General features: G+C 37.0%; 1 protein-coding gene across 2 annotated transcripts in view; it reads left to right on the forward strand.

Annotated features, from left to right (window-relative positions):
- The window catches only part of Rnf13 (ring finger protein 13), a 170,918-nt gene extending 145,100 nt beyond the window's left edge, over positions 1-25,818 (forward strand). For both annotated transcript variants that reach the window (XM_004643911.2, XM_023704085.1), the window contains exons 9-10: positions 23,706-23,786; positions 24,068-25,818. In XM_004643911.2, coding sequence (XP_004643968.1) covers positions 23,706-23,786; positions 24,068-24,432 — 446 coding nt within the window. In that variant the 3' untranslated portion in view covers positions 24,433-25,818. The remainder of the gene's footprint in view (positions 1-23,705; positions 23,787-24,067) is intronic.
- The last annotated feature ends 207 nt before the right edge of the window (positions 25,819-26,025 follow it).

Here is a 26,025-nt window from a genome sequence, read left to right on the forward strand (position 1 = left end):
TTGTAATATCTGCTTTATAATTGTCTTAGTTATTTTTCTCATTGCTGAGACATAATACCCAACACCCAAAGTTAAAGGAGGAAAGGTTTATTTTTGGCTATAGTTTGTAGAGGTTTCATTCCGTAGTCAGCTGGCTCCAAAGCAGGGTGGGATGACAGAGGGGCATCACAGAGGAAAAATAGTCGATGGCTTGGCAGGGCAGGCAGAAAGAAGCACAGCAAGGAAGTAGCAGCAACGAGGCAGGAGCCTCTTCTATTTATCCTTCCAGGCTACCAAACTCTTGGGTGGTGCTATCCACACTCAGGGTGGGTCTTCCTTAATACATTGCATATTGTTGTCTTCATAGTAGTTATTCATAGTACAAGATGCAGACATGATATCGTGTCCAAACCCTATTAGTACAAATCTTTCTTCTCATTGAATTAAGAGAAAGTAGCTGTATATCTATCTTAACTATTTTATATATACAGATACATAAACATGTTTGAATTCTCTATATCTTTTTGTTTGGCTAAGAGACCATCAAACTTGCTTATGTTTTCGAAGAACTGGTTATTGATCTCTTGTTCTTTTAGTGTCTGTTTCATTAATTTCAGCTCTGATCTCTTCTGTTGGTTTTGGTTTGCTTTCCTGTTTTTGTAAAGCCTTGAGATATAATTAGGTTATTTATTTGAGATCTGTGTGACTTTTTGATGTAGGTACTTATTACTATATCCATTTTCATTTGATTCTCAAAACTTTTTAATTTCTCCATTCATTTCTTCATTTACTCATATAAGTCATTCAAAAATGAACTGTTGGGCTGGCAAGATAGCTCAGTGGACTAAAGCACCTTCTTAGGCAAGCTTAGGCAAGTGCTGGGAGCACCATTCAATCCTCGGCACCACATGCCCTGCCAGCCCTGCCCCAGGATGGGCTGAGCTGGCCAGAGTATGGACATAGTGGCACATGCCTATAATCCCAGTGCTGGGGAGTTTGAAAACAGAATCACTGCAAGTCCAAGCTGCATAGGGATACCCTGTAATAACCAAATACATTAAAAAGAAAAAAACAACTGTTTAATACCCATGTGCTTGTGTAGTTTGTCATTTCTCTTACCATTCATTTCTAGCTCCATTGCACTGAAATATAAGAAATTATTTCAGTTCTTTTATATTTAAGACTTGCTTTATGACTTAAAATATAAGCTACTTCAGTTAATGTTCCATGAGTTACTTCAACAATACATGTAGTTGTTGGAGAGAATGTTCAGTAGCTATCTGCCAACATTGCTTATCTGTGGTGTAATTTAACTATTTCTTTGTTGGTGGTGTGTGGGGGGGGGCGGGGTCTGGATAGAATATTTCTTGATGGAAATGAAATGTTGACATTATTATTGCTCTATTGGAGTCTGAGCCCCTTTTTGTGTAGTAGTGTTTCATTAAATTGGGTATGCCAATATTTACTACATATATATTTAGATTTTTTTTTTAATGTACTGTTCCATTTACCAATATGTATTAGCTTTCTCTTCTGAATAATTTTGTCTTCAAGTCTGATTTGGTAAATATGAGTATACATGCTTCTGCTTGCTTTTGGATTTCATTTGCATGGAATGTCATTTTTCATCCTTTCACTTTCAGGTTGTGTATGTCTTTGCTGGTAAGGTGTGTTTTTGCAGACAGCAAAGAGTTGGGACTTCTTTTTTAATCCTATGATGAATGTAATCATAATGTATTCCAAATATATATTGGAAAAGAAAATTTTTAAAAAAATCTCTTAACTGTCTGAGTGTGATAATTCATCAGCCTTGTGTTCAAGCCCTTGGTTTTCTTATGCTTGATTCATTTCATTGGGGAAGCCTTCCAAAATTTGTTTGGTTCATTTTCAGAATCTCTTTTTTGAATTACTCCTTTATATCCTGCATTGTCTTTCTTAATTTATTTAGCAATTTATTTGTATGCTCTTTGAAATCATCATTTAAAAATAGTCTTTTGAATTCTTTGGCATTTTATCCATTTTGTGTCTATACATTCAGTCAGTAATGAGTTATGTGTCCTTGAAGGAGCTGTGTTGCCTCAATTTTTCATATTTCTTGTGGATTTTTTGTTAAAATTTGGCATCAGTTGGGATAGATATCTTTTCCACTTTTACATAGTATCCAGCCTTCTTTTGAGGGCTTGGTCCTTAGTTCTGCTCAAAGAAAACGACCAGAGTAATAACACAAGGACAAACCAGGTGTTGAAATACAGTAAAAACTGAAAACAACTATACCACTATGTTAACCGTAGAAAAGGAAGGAGCAATAATGGTATTGAGTTAAAAAGGCTAAGTATTGATAAAATTTAAAAATAATATAGTAATACATCGAAGGGGTAGAGATTGGGAAAATAGACAAATTAAGCTTTAAAATCAAAACAGAGACAATGAGATAAAGGAGAAAAGACAGATATCCATCCAATTATAGAGCAAAAACCCTAAATAAAGTTAGATAAAAGTAAGAGAAAATGAGAGAGAAACAGACAGACAGAGAGGGACAGACAGACAGACAGACAGAGACAGACAGACAGACAGACAAGAAAATGAGTTCTAAATGCCTTTACACCGTGATGTTTGGAGTGGTGGTAGCTTTTCTTTTCTTCCAGGACCCATAATATTGGAACCACCAGTATATGGGAAGGGTAATGAGCCAAACTTGGGGCCTGTTTTATTTTATGTGCTATACAAATGCAGAACTCTGCCCCTGTCTTTCTCACCAGGCAAAGACCAATGATATCTTGTCTGCTTGAGGGCTGCATTAATTCCAGACGGGTTTTGTTTTGTTTTTTTAATTGTTTCCTTTTGTACACAAGGAGTCCCTGCCATCCCCAACTATCTCTGGGCAACATAGGCTGGTTAGGGGCCTAACTCACTCCAGAGGCCCCTGTTCTTGCACTTAGGATATTGGCAAATGTTCAAGCAGTGACATATCGCCAATTGTCTGGAAGGGGGAACACAAATGTTTTCACTGAATTCCATGCTAGACAGGGCAGTAGTGAGAACCAACAGACTCAGTCCCTTTAGGAAGATCACATGTAACGTGCCTTGTTCCTCACCACAGAGTTGTTGCCAACTATGATGCCCTCCATGGCCTGGCTCTTTGATGCTTCAAATTTTCAGGTCTGAAACCAACCCTCTCCACAACTCTCTCTTGTTACTATCTCTCACCTAATCACTATGGGAGAATTTCACCAGGAACCTTGAAGTGTGGTTGCTTTGATCCCTAGAGAAACTGTCTCAAGCAGTAAGCCTTCTCTGAAGATGGCTCCTGGTAATATCACTCAGTGATATTAGAAGAACTGCTGTGGTTTTTGTTCTCCAAATCTAGTGCGCTGTGATCATTAATGCTGATCTGTTCATGATTTACTTTGTGATTGTTAGTCTGACTGGATTAAGAGATCAGATTAGTAAAGTGAATTTATGTGTGCGTCAGTAGGGGAGGTGTGGTCTTGCGGACCATGTCTGCTCTCTAGCCCTTCCCCTCTGGTGCTTTACCTTGTGCTGTTTCCTAACCATCAGAAAGACAGCAGCTTTCCCTGACCACACCCTTTCACCATGATGCTTCTGCTTTGTTGCCAGTTGACTATGGGTTAAAGCTCTAAAAATTTGAGCCAAATTGAACTTCTTCTCCTCTAAGTTGCAGGTTTCAGATATTTTGTCCACCAAGAAAGCTAACCTGTTACCATGCAGGAGTCACTTTTAGATGAAAGCCCCATACTGGATTTACAGCTTGCAGTATCCATTGAGTTCTTCTGCTGGTCTGCTGGTTATCACTAGGGATGCTGACCTGTTCTTCTTTACTTTGTGCTTGCGGTGTTGAGTTCTCTTCCTGTGCCTTTGTTTTGTAATGTCATTGTTTTTTAATGTTATTATTTTGCTGTTAGTATTGCTTTCACTGTATCTCATAAATTTTGGTATGTTCATCACTAGAGATGTTTTCTAAATTCCCTTCTGATCTCTTATTTGAGCCACTGATTGTTTTAGACTATGGGGTTTACACATATTAATGGATTTTCTTGGTTTTCTTCTGTCATTGACTTATAGGTTCATTTCACTGAGGCTGGAGAACATACTTACATGATTTCAGTCTCTTCGTAAATTTTTTAGTGTTTTATGGCCTAATATATGGCAAGTTTTAGAAAATAATATATGTACTTGAGAAAAATATATATTTTGCTATAATTGGATGAAATATTTTGTGTGGTCATTCTATTTTATCCCCCAGCCCCCCTTTGGTAGTGAGGATAAACTCTTGGCCTTTGCAATGAGTTACATCTCTACCCCCCCCCCCTTTTTTTTTTTTTAAATTTTGAGACAGGATCTTTCTAATGTCGATAAATTTTCCAGCCTTCTAGAGTGCTAGGATTACTGGCATAAAATTTTATGCTTACTCATTTCTGAAAGTGAGGTGTGAATTCTTTCACTATAGATGTGTTGCTACCTATTTCTCCTTTCAGTTCTTTTACTGTTTGCTTCATATATTTGGGTGTTCTAAGGATGGATTTATTATTTTTTATTGTTATATTTTCCAGGTGAATTGTTCATTTTATCATTATGTAATATCTTTATTTGTCCATCACATAAGTTTCGCCTTAAACTCTTACTTTGTCTGATCAGTAGCAGCCACTTAAACGGTTCTTAGTTTTTCATTTGCATGGAATGTCTTTTGACCCTTGCATTCATAAATTATGTGTGTTCTTAAATACAAAGTTTCTTATAGATGTTATTACTTGGTTCTTGTATTTTAGTCTCTTTAACCAATTTGCCTTTTAATTGCTATATTCAATACATTTACTTTTTTGGGGGGGCAGAACCAGAGATTGAACTCAGGCGCTTGCACTTGCCAGCCAAGTGCTTATTCTACTAAGCTAATTCCCCAACCTCTTAAAATTATTATTGATAGGGAAAGGCTGTTTCTTTTGTTAAATTTTTTACTTCTGCATTGTAATTTTTCTCTTTTTTTCTTGATATATTTAGGGTTTTTCATTAATTTTTTGTAATGATATGTTTTGATTCATTTCTCATTTGCTTTCACATATATTCTATTTTCCTTGCTGTTACCCTTATTGCATGAAACATTTTAAACTTCTAACTATCTGTTAAGTTGATAAAGTAACTTGAATCACAAAAAGTCAATTTCTTTATATCATCTGCCTCTTATGTTATTGATGATATAAATTATCTCCTTTTATATTGTATCCATTGCCATAAACTCATTATTTTTCATGGTTTTAAATATTTTATACCAGATTTATAAGTGATTTACTTACCTACATTACAATAGCATGGAATTCTGGATTTGTATGTGTACCGTTATCAAGGACATTCATTTTATCATGTAGCTTTGTGCTCCTGTTTATTATCTTTTCATTTCAACTTGTAAGACTGTCAGCCTTTTTTTGTAGCACAAGATTGATGGTGATGAATTCCCCCACTTTTATTTATCTTGGGACATCAGTTTTCTTTTTTTTTTAAGAGACAGTTTTGCCAAATAAAATATTTTTGATTGGTAGCAATTTCTCCTTTCATTACTTTAATCCATAACACCACACCCTTCTCCCCTACAAGGCTTCTTGCTAAGTCAGTTCATAATGTAATAGGTCTCCCCTATATGTGATGAGTTGCTTTTCTTTTGCTGTTTGCAAGAATCTCTCCATAATCTGTCACTCTTGACAGTTAATTATAATTTGTTTTAGTATCAGTCTCAAGACTTTCTACTAATCAGAGTTCTCTGAGATTCTTTTATTTAGAGCTCTCTCCGATTCTTGAATCCATTTATTTCCTTAGGTGCACAAAGTTTTCAGCCACTATTTATTCACGAGTTTCTCTGCCCCTTTTTTGTTTCTCCTTGAGATTCCCATTCTCTGTTTGATTCTTCCAGAAACCCCTCAGGTTTCTCAATTGTCATTCATTCTTTTTCTTTGTTCCTCACCTCAGTAATTTTGAAAGTCTCACTTTTAATCTCACTATCTTTTCAAATCCCTCCATACATTTTTTTCACCTTATTCATTGCATCCTTGAATTCCAAAATTTATTTGGTTCTTCTTAGTTTTATATATATTTTTAAAGTGTATCACTTTCTCAATTTGTTGTCTGTGTGTATTCTCTTAACTCATTGAATATTCTCATGATACTAATTTTAGATTCTTCATTTGGCAAATCATTGCCATTTCATTAGCTAAGTTCATTCCATAAATTTGCTTCTTTAATTTGTCACAGTTTCCTATTTCTTTGTATATCTCATTATTTTTTGTTGTTGGGATTTGGGTATTTGAAAAATCATCTATCTTTTCCAAACTTTATGGCATAGTTTTATATAAGAACTTTCCTTCAATCAGCCTCGATAGAGATTATGGATATTTCTTAAATTCTTATTGGTATGTGTTCTCTTTGAGTGGCTCAGGTAACATAATTTGAGGAGGTTGTGGAGTCTATATGTGATACTGTTAATTGTCTTTTTTTTTTTTTCTTTTTTCTTTTTTGGAACTGGGGATTAAACTCAGGCCCTTGTGCTTGCCATGCAAGCGCTTATTCTACTGGCCTATCTCCCCAGCCCCTGTTAATTGTCTTATAGTAAATTATGGTAATTTTACTTGGCATCCAGCTCTGATGCTGCAGACTCTGGTAGGGATTCTCAGAAACATTTCTCAGAGATATTGTACCTGGTGACTAGTGTCTGTCAGTACTTGGATACAAGCAAGAGTGTTAGGATCCTTTGAGCAGCTCTTTATTTCTTGGGGCTCTCTCTCTTTTTTTCTTTCCTGATTGAAGTTCCTTAGAACAACAGAATCAATAGACAATATATTCATAATTATGCAAGAAATTTATTAGGTAAACTTAGGATCAAAGGTGGGAGTGTCCACAATGACCCTCTGTTCACTGGAAAGCCAGGTGATCCTATAACCTCTCACCCTTGAAGCCACAGAGCAAGGCAGATCAAGAATGTGCCACCAGTCCAAGATCAAAGGCTGGGAAGCTCACTGAAGAGGTGCTGGTAGTGGTCTGTATTGGAGACTACAGTAACTGGAGACTCACAGGTGACAGCAGGAAAAGGCAGGAGTGCTTTAAAAACCAAGAACAGTTCCTTTCTCTTTCCCTTTTTTCTATCCAGGTTGCAAGGCTCCTGGTTGGTGCCACCCAAAACCCAGAGTGTACCTTCTCCCTTCAGTTTGCTGCCCTATACACTGGTCATCTCCACAATGACACCCAGAACTGTGCTTTACTGATCTGCTGGGCACTTCTTGATCAGTTAATATACAATAATTAACAGTCACATCCTTTAAAATTGAGAATGTTGGAGGTGAATTCTATTCTTCCTCCCAGGGAGACACTAGGGCGTGAGGAAGGGTCATATGCTGGGCCATGATGGACAGGATAGAGACTGTCTTGAGTTTTCACACTGTGCTTTGGTGAGGTTAGTCTTCAGTTGGATTTCTAACAAGAGCATTTAGTCTATTTTGTTGTGCTTAAACTCATGTCTTCATGCAGAAAGCACAGACGGTATGTCTAATTTTACCATCATTATTTTTGACAGGTAATGATGTCACAGCACAGATTTCTAGGCGTTTTCTTTTTTCTTTTACTACTGTAAATACTTCATTTTACTTTGCTTTTGGTTACATATGAAAAGTTAGATATAATTCTTATAATTGCTTCTGTATTTATAAGCTTTCCCATTGTTGAGAAATAGTGCCCACACATGCATCCTGAAGGAGATGCAGTAAATAGACTGCAGTAAATAGGGTCTCAGAGATAAGGCAGTAAGATATGAAGGCTCATGCATTGCAGGAATATAGTGCGTGGTCAGCTGGCTCTGAGGCAGGAACACTGTGGGGGAAGGGCAGGGTGGAAGAAAGCTGTGGCTCAGTGGTAGCAGTCTCAGTGGTAGCAGGGAGTGGGGTGAGAAGGGAGGAGCCAGAGGAGAAACACCTTTCAGAGGCACACCTCCAGTGGCATGCCTCTTTCCACCACACCCTCCAGCAGCACACTGAGCTGTGAACTTCTGAACGTATGCCCCTGATGAGCACAGCACCCCATGGCCCAAGCACCTTCTGAAGCCCCCTCCTGGTAAGGAGACACTGGGGAGATGTTTTAAAGCTAAACCATAACAGCTTCTCTGTAGGTAACATGCTCCCTACCCCTGGCCTCTTTGAGGGTTTTCTACACCTGTAGTTTTGGTTTTCTGGAGTCCAAATATGTTGTACAGAGGAGTAAAACTAACATGCCTTTTTTCATTTTGTTTTGTTTCCTTTTCACAAGTATACTAGTTGTGGTTCTTGGAAATGTCTGGGTGTGTGGTTTAGGAAATTTCTTATCATTATTACCCCCTCTATTGCTGTTGTAATTTTCCAGTATGCATTTGTTACACCTTTTGTAGTTATTTTACATTCTGAGCATTCTATTCTTTTTTTTTTTTTTTTTAGTTTTGGAAATTTATATTGACTTCCTCAAATGCAAAGAATCTTTCTTCAATGTCCAGTCTACTGTTGAGCAAATCAAAAGCACTCTTCCTTTCTGTGGGTTTGTTTTCATTTTTATAATTTCTGGCCTTTCTTCTTTTCTTTTCTTTCTTTTTTTCTTTTTTTTTTTTTTTTTTTTTTTTTTTTTTTTGCTGAACTGGGGATTGAACTCAGGCCCTTGTGCTTGCCAGGGAAGCGCTTATTCCACTGAGCCATCTCCCCCGCCCCCAGGCATTTCTTTCTTTCTATTTATTTATTTAGTATTTCAGTACAGGGTCTGCAGGGTCTCACTACATAAACCAGACTCATAGTGATTCTCCTGTGTTCAGCCTCCCAAGAGCCCGGATTATAGGCATGCACCACCACGAGTCTTTTTTTTTAATTTTTTAATTTTATTTTATTGAAACAAATATCAATGAGACACTTTCCAAGCTGATTAATAGGACATTTTCAATAATTAATACATTGCACATTGTTATCTTCTCAGTGGTCATCCACAAGAAGCAGCCAGGACAACCCATCCAAACACTACTACTACAAATCCTTCCTCTCCCTGAACCAAGCGAAAGCAGCCGTACATCTATCCTAACTATTCTGTTTATACAAATACAAAATGGTCCTTCCTCTGTATCCCCCCCCCTCCAGTTCATTCCTGTCAGAGATGGGTATTCTATTGGCATCTAAATATTATAGGTGCTTGAATTTAGCAAAACAGTCCAACACAGTCAAGTAGTCCACAATAGTATGGGGTTGGCCGCAGAAGTTGTTGACTAGAGCCTTTTACAGCTCAGCATATTAATATGGCTTTACTTCGTTTTTATACTTTTCTGCTGGATGATTAAGACCAAGATAAAGCAAGACCTATATAACAAGAAATATCTGATAGGGTCAGTCAACTCCCCTCAGGATTTATCCTGAGACCATGTACCGTACTTTGTAGATGCTTTGTCAGTGTCAGCCATATGGATGAGTCACAGCCAATGCTTGACCAATTTGCTCTCTGTGAAAGCCTGAGAGAATGTTTTCTCTCCATGTGACTCTCCTTGGGCACACTATACATCATCAATCACATTCCTCTGTGGCTCCATAAGCTCCTTGATCAGAAAATTTGGAGCACAACTGAATTACATGATGTTACAGTATGGGTTCTCCTATGTCCACAGTCTTCACTGACCTTGAAAGGCTAGGGCCAAAATGTTGGTGGACCTTGCAGCCCTTCCTTTTCTGCAATTTTTGATCTGCAAACTTAGGTTGTTAACCCTCCAGAAGAGAAGCTTATTATTACCTTGCAACATATGCAGTTTGGTTTACCCTATCTATCTAAATATCGAACATCTTAGGCATAATGTGGAACAGGTATCTTCCATCAAGTATTGATGTGTTGAAATTTATGTCCTTACAGAATATGAAGAAAAAAATTTTTAAAAATAGGAATAAACACATTTTTACACAGAAATTTAGAAATCTAGCCATATACAGCATTGTAGCAGGATAGTCCTGTGACATTTTTTTTTCTTTTTCTTGTGTCTTTTTTTCATTTATTCCCCTTTTTAAAAACAAACAAACAACCAAAACAAAACATTTACTTGTGAGACAGTATGGTAATAATTGGGATGTCATGACAAGAAGGATGTATTTAGAAGACCAGAATAACAGGCATTCCAAGCATGACCCTTCTGTTACACATTGCTATCTTCAGTGCAGTTGCTTGGTTCACAGGTATCATCATATATAGTCAGGATGAGAATCCTACGAATAGACTGCTAGTTTCAAAAACCTGCTGATGTTTCTCAGGATCATTGCCTTGCCCATCTTGTGCATACAGGTATATCGCTTTGTCCCTGTCCTGTTTCCCAGCTTTTTTCCTTACTCTCTCCTTGTTGTCCAGTCCTCAAGTTCTCGCTTTCATTTTAGTTGTGTTATACCTTTCTATTTGTATTTCTTCTTCTGATTTCTTATACTAAGGAGACTATATGATATTTACACATGTGGGTCTGGTTTATTTCACATGTCCAGTCTCAATTGCAGTCTCATCATGCCCCATGGGCAAGACCCGCACAGCAGGCAGGCTGGGTATCCAGCCCTAGCTGCTGCATCTGCGTAAGCAGGTGCTTTAATCCGCTGAGCTATTTGGCTGGACCTTTTGGCATTTCTTTTTGTTTCTTTCTAGAAGAACATTTCTTTGTTTACATTATCCATCTGTTCTTGCATATTGCCTATTTTTCTTGTAGAGCCTTTAGCATATAATCATTGTTGTTTTAAAACTCTGTTCTGGGAAATTGCAGTATCCCAGTTTCTGATGCTTGCTTGCTTTCTTCAGACTGTGTTTTTTTTGCCTTTTAGTGTACCTTGTGGTTTGTTAGAAGCCAGATATTATATACTGCAAAAAACCTGCATAAAATAGGGTCTCAGTGATATGGTAGTAAGGGATGAGGGCAAGAAAAATTGTTCTATAATCCTATTATGTTTTGGTCTCTAAGACAGCCTGTAACCTAGACTGAATTTAGCAAAAGCCTTTCAAATTATTTTTCCCCAACTTTAGATAGAACCAGGTGGCTGGAAGGGGTTAGATTTGGTTATATCTTTTCCTACATAGAAGACTAAAACCAGCTGGTTCTGAGTTTTGTTTTGTTTTGTTTCTTTTCCTCTTTCCCCAGAAGATTATGAGCAGGTAAAATTGTTTCACTCAAGGGCAACTTTGTTCGGAAGAACATACTACTTCCCAACTGTGACCTCCCAGCCCCAATGCAGAACATTTTTCCTTGTAGAGCTGCAAGACGTACAAGTCACAAATGTGTGAGGTGCCCTGTAGTTTAACTCTTAGACTTGTTCACACAGGTTAAGGATTTGTCAGTTTAGGCTTTCTCACTGGTACTAGTTCTTACAGTAGTTTCTACTCAGAGTTTTCTGCACTTTACCTACTTGCCTATTTTGGGAGCAGTGGCTTACCCAGTGACTTTACTTAATTTACTTCCCTGGTAGAGATAAGGAAAGCTATTAATTTTTCAGTTTGCTCAGATTTTGATTTATTACAGAATAACAATTTCTAAGCTTCTTACATGCCAAAGCAAAAACTCTGTTCCTGTTACCCCAGGAATTTTTCACTTTTAAACTTTCAAACTTGTCCATACTGAGCCTCCAGCGGTAACAATTTTTAATTTTTCTGTTTTCTAGTTTTCTGCTCATGGTTTGTTTTTTTTTTTTTCCATAGTAAGTTGTAATTCCCCCCCCCTTTTTTTTTTTTTTTTCTTTTTCTTTTTCTTTTTTGATACAGGGTCTCACTACATAGTTCAGACTCATAGTAATCCTCCTGTCTCAGCCTCCCCACTGCTGGAATTACAGATATGCACCACCATGCCCAGTTTTCCCCCATTTAGAATTATGTTAGCAATTGGATTGTCATAAATGGCTTTTATCAGATTGAGATACAGGCCATCTATTCCAATTTTCTGTAGGACTTTGATCATGAATGAGTTTTGAACTTTGTCAAAAGCCTTTTCTGCATCAATTGAGATGATTATGTGGTTTTTGAATTTGGCTCTATTGATGTAGGGTATTACATTTATAGATTTGCGAATAGTGAACAATCCTTGCATGCCTGGGATGAATCCTACCTGGTCATGGTGTATAATTTTCTTGATGATTTGCTGTATTCTATTTTCTAGGATCTTATTGAGGATTTTTGCATCTATGTTCATGAGGGAGATTGGCCTATAGTTCTCTTTTTTAGTTGGCATCTTTCCCTAGTTTAGGTAACAGTATAAAACTTGCCTCCAGGAATGATTTTGGGAGAATTGTTTCCTTCTCAATTTCATTGAAGAGTTTGAGGAGAATTGGGATTATATCTTCTGTAAATTTCTTGTACTGTTCAGCTGTGAACCCATGAAAACCTGGACAGTTATTCATTGTAAACGTTCAGTCAGAAATCATACTAAGTGGTAATCAAGGAAGACAACATTAGATTGTTAAAGTTATAAAAGTAGTACTGTTTTAATGTAAGTGTACATAGTACAAATAGTAGTACAATATAAATATCAGTAATCAAGATTGAAACCTAAAATGAGCTATGCACAAAATAATTCTAGTCTTTTGTCTTCTGAAAAGAAATACAATTCATGAATTTTGTGTTTATGAATAAAGTTTTTTTTAACAAGGAAAAAAAAATGTGTATTCGGATGTGGTTGGGTGGAGCACTCTGTAAATGTCCATTTCTTCAAAGGTGTGGTTCAGTTCTGCTACCTCTTTGTTAATTTTTTGTCTGCTTGACCTGTCTTTTTGGGATAAGGAGGTGTTAAGGTCTCCTGTTAAGCTTGTGATATTGAATATTAGATTTTTCATATCCATTAAGATGTGTCTTACAGGGCTGGGGAGGTGGCTCAGTAGAGTAAGCGCTTCCCTGGCAAGTGCAAGAATCTGAGTTCAATCACCAGTTCCGGGGGGGGGGGGGGGAGATTTATTTTATATAGTTGGGTGCTCTTGTGTTTGGTGCGTACATATTTATGACTGTTACCTCTTCCTCTTGTATTTTTTCCCTAACCAATATATAGTGGCCTTCTTTATTTCATTTGATCATTCTTGAAGTTCAGATTGTCTGTGAACAGGATTGCTACCCCTGCTTTTTTCTGAACTCCTAGGGCATGCGGTATTGTTGTTCATCCTTTGACTTTGAGTCTGTCAATTTCTTTATGAGTTACTTCTTGTATACCGCATATTGTTGGATTTTGCCTCCTAATCCTGTGTCAGTCTATTTCTTTTAATTGGTGAATTGAGTCCATTTACATTGATGGTTATAACTGAGATGTGTACTGACTTATGTTTGACGTGTTATTTTCCAGTTCGTTAACTATTTTTCCCATGCCTAATTGTTTGCCCTATTTGGTGGATTCTTTTCCATTCTCATTTGTGGAGTTGTGGTCATTTTCATCCCTCTCTAGGAATATCCTTCAGTCGTCTATGTAGGGTTGGCTTTGTCATCAAGAAATTCTTTAGTTGTTCTTCGTCATGGAAGTATTTCACTTCTCCATCAAACTTGAGAGTTTAGCATGGTATATAAGTCTAGGTTGGAATTTGTTTTCTTGTAAGACTTGTAGTACTTTGCTCCATGCTCTTAACTGGATGGTTTGTGAAGAGAAATTTGCTGTTATTCTGATGTGTTTTCCTTTAAATGTGACCTATTTCTTTCCTCTAGTGGCTTTTAGTATACTGTTCTTGTGCTGAATTTCTGAGATCTTGATTATTATTTATCCAGGTGTAGTTTTAATTAGATTATCCTGCCCATATTTTTTCTGTCATTTATATTGACTCCTTTCTCATTGATGCCTATTAGTCTTATGTTGTTCATTTTCGCATCGTCTTGTAGATGTTGAATTATTTTTTCCTGCATCATAGTTGTTTTTAAGAGATCTTTTCTTATTTTTCACTAGTTCCAACGGTGTCTTCAAGGTCTGAAAGTCTATCTTCACTTTCAAACGGTTTTGCCAGTTTGTGATTGAGATTTTAGTTTCCTATATATCTCTTTGAATCTGCTTCATGCATTCTATTTCTTTCCTATATTGCTCATTCAAAGATTCCATCATTTTTCTATTGCTTTTTATCAGTGTCTTCTTTAGAAGCACTTAGTATTTCATTTTAGTTATCATTTCTTTTTTTACTTCAGAGATTATTTGTGATCTGATTTCCTCTATACCTTTCTGCAGTTGTTTCTTTACTTCAGATACTATTATTTCAGAGATTTTAGGTGTATGACTTCCAATTTCTTCTATGCTAGTGTCTCCTGCATTTTTTTTCAGGGTGGGCTCAGGGCATGAGAATGCATTTTGCTCCTCCTCTTTGTCATTTCTGTATAGCACTGTCCTCTGACCTTTAGTGTAGCGCTTTGGTGCAGTTATTACCTTATTACCTACCAATATTATTCCAAGAAAGATTATGTGGTTAAGGAAGTGACAATTTTGTATTTATAGTACTATAATTAGCAACACTAATAATGGATAGTGAGATTCAGTGGTTGACAAACTTTTGTAACTAATGGGTTTATATTTTAGACCATAAGAGTAAATATTATGACTGTATAGCTAAGCAGATATTAAATTGGGAATTTGTATTTAAATTAGTTCCCCTAAGTTCTGTCTGATCACCTCCCCTTGATGTACCTAGAGTCTTCCAGGCAGTCTTGTTCACCCCGGTTACCTGTTGCCCCTTCTCTTGATTGAGAGAGAGAGAGGATGCTCTCATAGATCTGGGTCTAGCAGTGTATCTCAGCTTAGCAGGTCTGGATCTACCAAGTTCGAATTCATCCAGCTTGACCTGGCTTGTGTCTAGCTGCTGTCCTCCACTTCTTCCTGATGCAGCCTTCTGTGCCCCACTGGCAAGATGTTATGCTCCTGGAATAGCTGGCTGGGTCTCACTCCTAGCCTCTCTGCTGGGAGTTCCGCCAAAGGATCCCAAATGCCAGGCATGTCCACTGGCTGAAGGGAGATTCCAGCGGGCCCAGCACAACATTTTTTAAATTTTTATTTATTTGGTATAGGATCTCACTACACAGCTCAGACTTGTAGTGATCCTCCCATCCCAGCCTCCCCAGCTCTGGGATTACAGGTGTGTACCACCATGCCTGGTTTCAGTGGCCAGCATGGCACACCTAGGGTTCCTGGGCTGGCAGGGCATGCAGTACCAGGGATCAAACCTGGATCCTTGTGCTTGCCAGGTAGGCACTTAGACACCTGAGCTATCTCCCCAGCCCTTGCACAATATTTATCATTCTAAATATCGGTTAAAATTGTCCCTTCAGCATGATGACAGATCTTTGAATTTCTTTGATCCTCTATTCAAAAATATCTTGGGTAAAGTTCAGTTTGTCTGTGTAGATAATGCAACCAGGTTAAAAACCAAAATATAATAATATAGAATGCCTACTTAAAATGTATGGAAGTTCTTTTTGTTTTTGTTCACCTACCCAAAATAAAATTTGGCCAAAGCTGCAATTTATGCATAGACTTGGTTTTTAAGTTTTAGAGATTTATAGTCTGTAAACCAATCACTTTTATTCTGACTCACAGTTATTCTCTAATGCATTTTCCCAAAAGGTTAATGTTTCTTTTCTGAATTATCAATTGTTTCTTTTAGCACATGCACTATCATTTCATTATCAATACCTAAGAAATATTTGACCCTGAATTAAAGCATATCTGTTCTTTTGTGCAAATACTAAACCATAGGAAATTGTAATTAAATAATGATATTCACCCCTCTCCCTGTGAAACATCTAAAGGAAGAAGTGTATTAGGTAGAAATAATTCCATTTCTGAGTAAATAGGTGTCTTAATTACTCTTGTCTCATTACTGGGACAAATATCCAACACCCAAAATGAAGGAAGGAACCTCACAGCTACTGGAGGTTTCAGTCCATACTTGGCTGGCTCTAAGGCAGCGTGGCACAGGGCAGAGAGCATCCTTTCATGATGGCAGAGAGAGCAAAAGGAGGAGTAGTGGCAACAATGGCTACAGAGAGGAAGTCTGTCTCCCTGAAGTTACATTCAGGCTATCCGCCCCAGGCTGGGGGAAGTACTCCCACCCATAATCCCAGCAGTACAAGTCCCCATCCCATGACTGCATGAGGCTTTGGGGGGACAACTAGACACAAAACCATAACACTAGGTAACTACTTAAGAGTATTTCTAAATATAGTGAATTAAAGGAGAATATTTACATATGACAGAAATTGTGCTGGGAGATAGTAAAACATACTAGTTAAGTCTATGAATGGAGTCAGGTATACCTGTGCTGGAATTCTGGATTCCCTCCTGAAGTGACAGTATGTCAGGCTCCTTAAATTATCTGTGTGTCCTTTTATTTCATGTGTAAATGTAAGAAGGATTTGAATCAATACATGTGAAATGCACTTAACAGTGCATAGCATACATAGTAATTGTAAAACAAAGCAGCCTATTAAAAATCATGTTATAAAAATTGAGTTATAAACTTTGATAATAAAAGATAAGTAAAATCATAAAGCACTTTGAAAATGTGTAACTATAAATATTACACTTTTTGGTAAAAATACATTTGACCTAGTTTTTTGTATTTTAATTTTGTATGTTTTGGTATACTCTAATGATCTTGACAAATTACTCATAGATGTTAGAACACAATTCCAATTCAGTTGTTGAACTCTCCTCATTGTTGCATCTAACTAAAACTTGAAGGGAACTGTAGAACACTTTTGTGGGTGTTCATCATTTCAGTGAGTCACAGTGCCAAGTCTTGGAAGCCTTTTTAAAAAACAAAACAAAACAAATAGCTCTGATAGACTTAGGATACGGGGAAACAAGCCAGGCCTAGTGATGCACTGTTGCAATTCCAGCATTCATAAGGTTCAGCCAGGATTCCCGAGAGCTCAAGGCCAGCCTGGACTACATAGTGATTTCAGAGCTAGCCAGAACCACATATCAAGGCCCTGTCTAAAAAGAAAGAAAAGAAAAAGAAAGAAAGAAAGAAAGCAAGCAAGCAAGCAAGCAAGCAAGCAAGCAAGCAAGAAAGAAAGAAAGAAAGAAAGAAAGAAAGAAAGAAAGAGGAAACAGAGGAATCTAACATTTATGTCATAATCAAATCCTCATTACTACCACCCCCAACAAAAAGAATAAAGGAAACTAATGACTGACTGCTTCATTATCTCAAAAAGAGTTTTTGTTTTGGAAATATTTGCCAGTGAACCTAAAAGAATCTGACATTTGTAGATATCTTCCATAGCATAGCCTATAATAAAATCCACAGAACCTTTAAAACTAGCAACTTGACACTGTAAAAATTAGCACTTTCATGTTTGCTACTCTTTTGGGATATGATAACTTAAAATTTCCTCTTGCTGAGCTTTACTTCTGCATCTCATTCACAAATGCTTGTGACCAGTACTTCAATGATTTCAAGTATGGGTGACTTACCCATTGCTACCATGAAGTATTGCAGCATTTTAGTTGTTTGCTTGCTTATGAAGTACCCAGCTTCCTTCTAAGTTCTACCATTACTCATTATTCTTCTCTAAAAAAGCTCAATTGAAACTGGTTTCCTGAGTTTGCCTGCATCATTCTATTAATGTATTTTTCCAAATCTAACCATAAGGACAGGTTATCCTTAGGTTTCCTACCAGATGGAAATCCTTATGTTTGCAGTTAACAGCCCTCTAATAAGGCACTCTTTCCAGGAGGAATATCTCACCTCCTCAGTATGTGAAGCAACTGGACCCCCCAAAATATAAATGATTAAAAAAAGATTTTATATCTGGTATTTTAAGTTACTAGGCATTTTTTTTCTTTGTAGCTTGTTGAGATTTTACAAGATAACATATGTAGGAGAAATATTGTCACTAGAGATTAGAAACAGTATATCATTTTATAGTAGATTGTATAAAAATGGGGTGATGTTTTTGTCTTTGAGGTAGTTAATACTTTTGTAACTATACTGAACTGCCTTTCATCTAAACTTTAAAGTTTCTCTGTCCAGTTTGAAATTAATCAAGAATTCTCAAGCATTTGACTTTACAAATATTTTATCCTGTTGTCTTTTATTCACTTGCGGGGGGAGGGGATTGGTGTGGGTAGAGAGGATGGATGATAATATTTACTTTTATTTGCCTGAAAATATGGCTATTGGGGCTGGGGAGATGGCTCAGTGGAATAAGCGCTTCCCTGGCAAGCGCAAGGGCCTGAGTTCAATCCCCAGTTCCGCCAAAAAAAGAAAAGAAAAGAAAATACGGCTATTGTTTTCCACACTAATTCAGTAAGTAGCAAGTTTATGAAATCTAATAATTCACCATTCCTGAGCATATACATTACTTGTAAAATCTGTATTTAATCCTGGATGTTCAGTCTGTTTTGTCTTTTACTTTGAACAAGTCTAATGCTTGGACTAGTCTGTTATAAAAACAAAGTTGAGTTCTGTACCTGTTTTGTCTGTACTATGACACCTCAGACAACCTTCACTTTTATCTTTAGAAATCATCACTCCCCTATGTCTAATTTTGTGTTCAGATATTCTAAGTACAGCTTGGTCAAGTGCAAGCCTCCACTGAAATTACTTTCATTTTTGTTAAGTGATAGGCAAAAAGTAGGCTGGTATGGAGTGAGGTGAGAGAGGAGGTTCACCTGAGCCATAATAAACTCAGATTGTATTCCTGGTGAGGTGGGCAGCTGTTTAATGGGAGTGGCATATGATGTATAATTTTAAAAGATCACTGTGGCTACTTGAGAAATATAGGGGACAGGACTAGAAGGGAGAGTCAGGAGGAAGCTCTTACAGTAACAGGTTGTATTTTGCAGATAAATGCTTACTTACAAGACTCGTTGAAATACAAAAATAAGCCTCATTTGATACTTTACAGCCCTGCAATGGCTGCTTAGGTCTTTCTGTGACTCCCATTAGTATGAGCCTGTGCTTTTGCTATAACTGATAAGCCAGGTTTTAAGGCTTGAAATGTATACAGGGGAAATGAGAGAAACAAGTTTGGAAGGAATGTCCACAGTTCTGTCCAGGTATGTGTCATAACTGTAACACTCAGATTTATGAGACTTTAATAGTACTTGGTGGAGGGCCAGCCAGATACCTCAGCAGACTAAGCACCTGCTTAGACACAGGGACCAGGGTTCTATCCCTGGCATGCTGTGCTACCCCCGCCCCTGGGGTGCACTGAACCATGATTGAGACTGGGCATAGTGGGTGTGCATGCCTGTAATCCCAGCGCTTGGGGAGGCTGAAAACAGGAGGATCACTACGAGTCCAATCTGTGTAGTGAGACCCTGTAAACTCTGTGCTAAATACATTAAAATAAACAAATAGTACCTGATGGAAATTATTCGGAACCATTATTTTGGTGACAATAATGCCAATGTAGTACAAAAATACTTCCACACTGCTTTACATAGCAGACATGAATCTCCTTCCTCCCTCAACTTCTACATATCATAATTATTAGTGAATTAGCAAAGTTTGGGTAGCCAGGAGGGGTTTCTTATCAGGGTTTCTCAGCTTGGTGCTACTTACTACATACCAGTAACATGGCCTCCCAGTTGTAAAAACCAAAAATGTCTCTAGATATCACCAAATATCTGTGGGTGCCAAAATCATTTCTATTTATTTGAGAACCACTATCTTACACAAAGCAAAGAACTTTCTAGCATAGCTCTGTTAGTAAAAAACTATCATTGTGCATAGTTAGATCCCTTTATAATACCAGCATAAGTAAGAAACTAAATCCAAAAACGTGCTAAGGTTTTATAAGTTATAAATTAAAAAAAATACATAAATGCTTTAAACTTTAAGTTAAATATAACCTACTCAATAGTCATTTGATGCCACACCACAGCCTTTGGAGTATCTACTGATGGATGTCCAGCTGGTTACAATGCAAATGACTTATTTTCTCCCATTTTCAGTTTTAGGTACTTCAAAGTGGGACAAAAACTGATTTGCCATCATTCTTGTTTTTTATTGGATTGTGTCCAGTCTTAGTGAGGTACTGGGGAAGCAGTTAGCTATAGTGTTTCTAATGCATTTACAAACAAAAACCCTCTTAGTTCTTCAGTTCAAGGCCTGATGAATATTTAACTAAAGTACATAAAAATCTTATAGAAGGTTACATAGGTTAATTAAAGGAATAAAAGGTGAACCCCAAATATTTTTATTGAATATTTTATTTGAAAATTTTTATTAGTATGTGTTTACATTACATGATTACATTCATTGTGTGGATTGGTACAGGTATAAAACACATCTCAATTCTTTCTCCCCCGTCCCCTCCAACTCTCCCTTTTAGTAAAATTTGCCAGCTTCATATTCATTTATTTATTGTGCTCATCAAATTAATTATCGTAAAATACAGACTAGACTAACTACCCCCAATATGAAACACATAAGGCAATTATAGTAAAGCAAGGTATGCTTCTAGATACATTGGCCATGGTGGATTACAGTAACATTTTTTAACTTTTTTTTTCTAGATTTTATTTTACATTTTATTTATGCATTGGATTTTATACACACGAAAAACTATGTGATATTTAAGCTTGTATTTGATTACCTAACATTATGGTCTCAAGGTAAAACCATTTTCCTACCATTTTTAGTGGACCCTTAGAGTTGTACCAGCTGACATACGAATAACGGGTTATGACTGGAATTTTAGTTTTGACTTATAACCAAGTTTTGAGTTATGTCCTGAATGCTGGCCGCTCATGCTTGCAGATGGTCTCAGCTACAGATTTAACTCTTAGAGTTCTAGAAGGACTCATTGCAACATTTTTTCCTGTGTGGAGTTGAGAAATCCTAGGCCAGTGCTCCTCAAGGACACTGAGATCTGCTTGTACACAGGAGAGAATTTGAAGGCTGTATAAAGGAACCTGACCCTTTAGTTGACAACCTGAGTGACAACCAGCCCTCAGGACAAATTCAGTTCACAAGTCAAGGGTCCACCATACTCGTTTATCCTTCTTTATGGAAAACTAGTACTCCATTGTGTATAAGTGTCCATTCATCTACTGATATACTGGCTGCTTCTAAGATTTTGCTATTATGAACTGTACTGTTATAAATATGAATATACATGTATTACTATAATATGACATCTTTGGGAAGAATCTGTACCTTAAAGGGGAATAGCTGGGTCAAATTGAATTTCTATTTTTGGTTTTTTGAGGAATCCCTATATTGATTGTACCAGAGAACAAGAAGCACTGTAACATATGCCTTTATCATTTTGTCACTAGCCCAAGGCCATGGAGGTTAATTTTCTGCAGAGTACTGGGATCTAGTCTAGGATATGATCATATACTGTATCTTTGAATTTTGACTTGCCTTCCTCAAAGTGAATGCTGTGGCTAGAAATATGAATGATCAGTGTAAACCTGTGACTTTGAACAACTCAACAGTATTGATATCTGAACAGATTGATAAGAACTCAGTGACTATAAAGCCTCAGTTCTGCATATTTAGAGCCTGGCAAATATTATAGTTTCCTATTTTCTGTAGTAACAAATTATCACAAACTTAGTCCCTTAAGAAGCATAAATGTATTGTCTGCACAAGTTAGATGCCTAAGTCTCAGGCGGCTAAATTCAAGGTGTTGGCAGGGCTGTGTTCTTTCTGGAATCACTCAGGGAGAATCTATTCCCTTACCTTTTCCAGGCAATCTGTATTTCTTGGCTTCTGACTTCCATCTGATGCAATACCACTGCACCTCCCTAATAAACATCCAGTCACCTAATAGTGAATTCTCACTTCCACTTTTAAGGATCATGTGATCACACTTGTGCCCATATGTGTAATCCAGGCTAATCTCCCTACCTTAAGACCTATTAACCATCTGTTTTTAGTAAGACATTTTTACAAGTTGATGAGACTGAAAGTTTGATTTATGAGAATATCAGTGATGTTTCAACTACTTATGAGAGCTGTCTGTCCTCAAAGTCTCACATGAATCACCTGTACAATTATGCATCATAATAAATGTGCAGACATTCTTTAGTGTTCCAGTAGTCCAGTTAGCCTTACCAAATTCCACACAGGATCTCAATATATGTATATGTATTTTATTACTGCATGGATTTGGCAGGTGATACTATGACTTTGAACAATTTAAACCCAAGATACTGGACAAAAAATAGTTTTTATTGGAGTTTTCTATTCAGGACTCTTTCTGAACATGTTTTAAAGGACTAGAGGTTATGAAAGGGAATATTTCAAAATAACTATCATTCCCACTTTCTATGTATCATGTTCAGCCAGACAGTGGCCTTATTTCTGACATATGCCAAGGCTGTTACCCCTCTGAATAGGACAGGCAATCAATTTAACAGACTTCTGTTCCTTGAGATTTTCATTGGTTTTTACCTAACCCTGACTTAATGGAAAAGACAACTGAAGATTTCCTTCAAAAACTTTAAATTACAAAAAAGTACTATAAGTAATAAACCTCTATATTATAAAGATGATAAATTCAACAATAAGACAATTAAAATGGCTGTGACGAATATCACCACCCTGCAAGGTAGTCTTTACAGATGAAGACGGGGTACACAGAGGCATAGCACCTTGCCAAGCACTACTGCAGAGTAAAGACCAAGGTGTTTCACTTCAAATTTTTACTCTTTTATATATTAAAGATATGTGGGGGCTGGAGAGATGGCTCAGTGGTCTAAAGCACCTACTTAGAACAAGCTTGGCAAAGCATTGGGGACCGCGGTTCAATCCCCCAGCACCACATGCCAGCCAGCCCGCCCCCTGGTGGGCTGAGCTGGCCACACACCTCTCTCTCTCTCTCTCTCTCTCTCTCTCTCTCTCTCTCTCTCTCTCAAATAAATAAATAAAAAAAACATTAAAAAAAAAAGATATGTGAATATGATCTAACGTGTTTCTGACAAAAATGACACAGAGCTGGGGGTGTAGCTAAATGGTAATGCCTCTGCATATGTCAGAAAGGAGGCTCCAGGTTCAACTGACAGCATAACAAAAATACTAATAATACATTAAAATGACCCGGATACTTTGAAAAATGTAGGTAATAGTTATATTTCAAAACTAGCATTTTAGTACAGTTGTGTAAAACATGAATTGATTATTCTTAAAATACTTTGCAAAGAAAATCACAGTAAAAAATTGATACCTAGGGGCCAGGGAGATGGTTCAGTGGAATAAGCGCTTCCTGGCAAGTGCAAGGGCCAGAGTTAAACCGGTGGTTCCAAAAAAAAAAAAAAAAAAAAAAAAAAAAGATTAAAAAAAAATTTTGATACCTATTTTAATTGTTTTGGATAAAAGGTTACTTAAAACTTCAGGACCTTCAACTTAGTTACATAGCTCCCTGAAATACAAGAGGAAAAAAAGGCAGCTTAAAGATGAATAATCAAAAGGGATTTAAAATAACTGAGGATGACCAGGGAAATAGCTCAGTGGTCTAAGCACCTGCCTGGCAAGTGCAAGTGCAAAGTCCTGAGTATCTCATGCCATGCTGGCCCTGCACCAAGCAGGCCACTGAGATCAGGTGGTGGTACACACCTGTAATCCCAGCACTGGGGAGGCTGAGACAGGAAGATCATTATGACTCTGATCTGTGTAGTAATCCCTGTACCAAATAAATACATAAATAAATAAATAATTTTAAAACATTAACTGAGGAAATGTAAACTTAAGTTACTTAAAAGTTGAAAAGCTCTACAGATTTTCATTTTATTTATCCTTCTGTTACAGGAGACGAGTATGATGTATGTGCCATTTGTTTGGATGAATATGAAGATGGAGACAAACTCAGAATCCTTCCCTGTTCCCATGGTATGAGTAATTACATACTGCTTTGAATTTACAAATATAGTAATTTCTATTTAGGTTCAGTATTGCATGGGAAGAGAGAAAATAGTCATTAGCACACCATAAGCTAGGGACTGTAGTAATTAGCAATCTCAAATTAAAGGGCAGAGGTTTATTTATAAAAATGAACAAACTCCTGTCTTGTCTCTACATGATGTGTGTATCATACACTGAATAAACATGAGATTCAGTATAATGCTGTCAACACGGTTTCCTAACTAAAGATGTGTACTTTACTTCAACAGCTTATCACTGCAAGTGTGTAGACCCCTGGCTAACTAAAACCAAGAAAACCTGTCCAGTCTGCAAGCAAAAAGTTGTTCCTTCTCAAGGTGATTCTGACTCTGACACAGACAGTAGTCAAGAAGAAAACGAAGTGTCAGAACACACCCCTCTGCTTAGACCTTTGGCTTCTGTCAGTACCCAGTCGTTTGGGGCTTTGTCAGAGTCGCACTCACATCAGAACATGACAGAGTCTTCAGACATTGAGGATGATGACAACGAAGACACTGACAGCAGTGAGGGAGAGAACGAAGTGAATGAACACAGTGTGGTGGTCCAGCTGCAGCCTGGTGGTGAGCGGGACTGCAGCCTAGCGAACACCGTGTGACTTTCATAAGGTGATGGGTTTACTTCCCTTGAAAACATTGATTTAGGTACATAATTTGATTTTTTTGCTCCTTTTAGAGACTTCTGTAGAAATAACTTATTTTTTAGTATTCTAGTTTGATCAGATACCAAAACAGGCTCTTACCTGGCACTTATCTGCAGGATTACACATCATTTTACTAATAAGTAATAACAGACTGGTGCTGTAACTCAGGCATCAAGGATGAAATGTAGCCAAAACATTTTTTAAATCTCAATACAGCTTGCGATTAAGACTTAGACCACAGTATGGAAGTGTTCTGCGTTTCACACATGAAATCAGTGCCATGGCCATCTAGCACGCGCTAAAGCCAGGGCTCACACCTCACTCATCACCTAAGAGCGAGTTGAGCATGTTCTGGTGTTTCTGCGTTGCCTTTGTTAGTGAGAAGCAACAAGGTATTTTACCATTTCTCCCCTCCTGTTCGCACCACACAAAAACTCAAAGCTATCCTTTTTCTTTCTATTCCCAAGCAGCCTGTAACTAGTGCAGATTTCAAAAGGGTTTTAATACTATAATGTTATGACTATGTTCAACAAGTAATGTCTTTGGATTCACAAGATTTCAGTATCCTTCAGGGTTTTGTTGGGATCAAAGCAAAAAGAAAATGCTGCATAAAATACCAAACTTCAGCAACTGTTAATACTCAGATTATATACCTCTTAATAAAGAGCATCGTATGCTAATTAGCCCTAACCTATGTACAGAAAAACTGTTCAAGTATTAGATTAAAACTAAATGCTTAACAGGACTAATGTATTAAAATGATGTATTATGAAAAGGTAAATTATATTATACAGCACTGTAACTATGTAGAAATTATAAAATGTATAATCAAACTACTAAGAATTTTTATATGGCCTTATATGAGGAGAGTTTGAATGTTAATAAAACTTTTCCACTTTAAAAAGTGTTCTACTGTACTGTTACCACATAGCTTTATATTGCTACGAAGGTATAATGAATGAGATCAGGTAAACATACACCACCTCAGAACCTTATATGAAGTAACTGCTCACAAGATTTAGGCTATCTAAATCTGAAAACAAAAACAAAAAACCAAAGTCAAGACTGCAGCCAAAATCATTCCAAAAATAAAGTGTGTTGTACATCTTTACAGTAGATATATATGCTGACATGGAAAAGTGTGAATAAAATAATATTACAGAAGCGTAAGTATACCTGATATATAAGCCCTTTGTTTTTTTAAAAAAATTAAATATATGTACATATACCCTAAGGTGAATATAAACATTATATTCTATAAATGTGCACTAATAAAATTTTTGAAACTTAATACACTTTGGAGGAAATGTAACAATAAAAGAGGAAATTGCATTTTCTGAATTTTCTTTTTAAAAACTTTTATAGTTAGGAAAAAAGGCATTTCCAGCTTGGGAAATAAAAAGTTGACTTCAACATGACACTCCTCATTCTCCTCTGTCCTTTTAAGATACAACACATTAAAAAAGAACATTAGTTTTACCATAGTATTAAGCAGAAGTTGTAATGTCACATAATTATATGGCCCAAACCTTTTTATACCTTTTGGTC

This window comes from Octodon degus, unplaced genomic scaffold, assembly GCF_000260255.1.
Source record: "Octodon degus isolate 3935 unplaced genomic scaffold, OctDeg1.0 scaffold00186, whole genome shotgun sequence".
Lineage (NCBI taxonomy): Eukaryota > Metazoa > Chordata > Mammalia > Rodentia > Octodontidae > Octodon > Octodon degus.